General features: G+C 42.0%; 1 protein-coding gene across 1 annotated transcript; it reads right to left on the reverse strand.

The window, feature by feature from the left end:
• Positions 1-304: 304 nt before the first annotated feature.
• Positions 305-1,072, reverse strand: LOC127131710 (uncharacterized). The gene has a single exon (XM_051060627.1). It carries the CDS (start codon positions 1,070-1,072, stop codon positions 305-307), a length of 768 nt encoding a protein of 255 aa, XP_050916584.1.
• Positions 1,073-1,604: the final 532 nt, after the last annotated feature.

Below are 1,604 nucleotides of genomic sequence, written 5' to 3' on the forward strand. Positions count from 1 at the left end.
TGACCCAACTGGTGTAAGCTTCATTGGCGATGAAATTCTTCTTACCCATCTCTGCTCTTTCTTGAGGACAAATTGCTCCCCAAGCATTAACAATCTTCTTGATCAGTTCTGGCTCTTCGACCCCTTCATATAAGACAAAACCTTCTACACTCTTGAGATCAGGCTTGTCCACCATAGGGTATCCCAGTTGTCGTAGTGCTAACCTCGGGTTATAATTGATTCCTCCTTTTGTACCAAGAAGAGGTACATTAGGAAAATCCCCACAGTTGAGGATAAGCTTGACACCGTCGTAAACTCGAGAGTACTAAGAAATGTCTTCGGCCTTTAAGGACATGATCCGCTGGGACCACTTCAAGTTGTCTTTGTTATCAACAAAAGGGCCTTTGCTGGGTAGATGCGAAATAAACCATCTATACAGCAAAGGGGTACAACAGACGATATTTCCTTTCTTCTTCTGAGTTCTCACATGGATGGAGTAGTAAGCATCAGCAAGAAAAGTATGGATAGGATTCAGAGTCCGGAAGATATGAATGGCAACCAGGTCTACAATTTCCTCCATATTCGGAAACAATACGATCCCATAGATAAGTAAAGCTAGATTGGTGTTGAAGGTCGTCCAACTCCCAACTTCGGTGAAGGCAATAGCTTTGTCCACTAGAAACATGGAGGTGAATCCATGAATTCCACCCTTAGGCTTCAAGTTCAGTTCTACTTCCTTCTTTCCTATGTGTAGAGCTTCAGCAAGATTTTGATATTTAGGAAGTTCCTTAGTAAGAATGTAAGGCACTTGGTTCTTGATCCTAATACCCAGAATATGTGAGTACTCTTCCAATGTATGCGCCAACTGGTAATCTTGGAAAGTAAAACATCTCAGTGGGGGATCGTAGAATTGCACCAGAGTGTGCACAACAATGATGTTGACTTTGGTGTTCAGAATGCCCAAAAGGTTACCATAAGCCTCCTTAAAATCCTCTTTGTGTCCCAGATCTAAACGTGCCCTAACTCCTCTCAAGACAGCCAACTGAGGTTCCACAAACTTGTAATTGTGGATGTTCTTCCTCTCGGGATTCATGCTTCACTTTGAGTGCTTGGTAAACAAACTGGACTCTTGGATTCCTGGAAAAGACATGCATATGAAAAAATTTGGTCATGATGAATGATAATGTAATGATGAGATGATATAAGTCACATGAATTCAAAACTCTGGCAAGTTTTAAACAATTTGTATATACCACATGTTGCAAGTTCAAAGGTTCGACGTAACATGAGTATCAAGGTAGGTAGAGTCTATGGTTTCCTGCAGTAAAAACCCATATCCCCCTCACAAGTGTGAACTATGCTCCAAGGTGGTCCCTAGAAGGTCTCATAGAGTCGTCGACTCGAAATGGAAATACCCTGCCATAATGAATACTCATGGGACAAAAGTACTTCCAAGTGAATCTAGTCTGGGTGCGGCTCTTGTGACAACCCAACGCGCGAAACGCAGGTGTACACGACTATCCACGAGTCTAACCTATGTGTATACTAAGCTCGGTTACAGAGCTTTCCTCTCATGTAGTCTAACCCATCCCAACAACAACATAATAGATATATCCATAATATAA

Source organism: Lathyrus oleraceus, chromosome 3, assembly GCF_024323335.1.
Source record: "Lathyrus oleraceus cultivar Zhongwan6 chromosome 3, CAAS_Psat_ZW6_1.0, whole genome shotgun sequence".
NCBI classification, from domain to species: domain Eukaryota; kingdom Viridiplantae; phylum Streptophyta; class Magnoliopsida; order Fabales; family Fabaceae; genus Lathyrus; species Lathyrus oleraceus.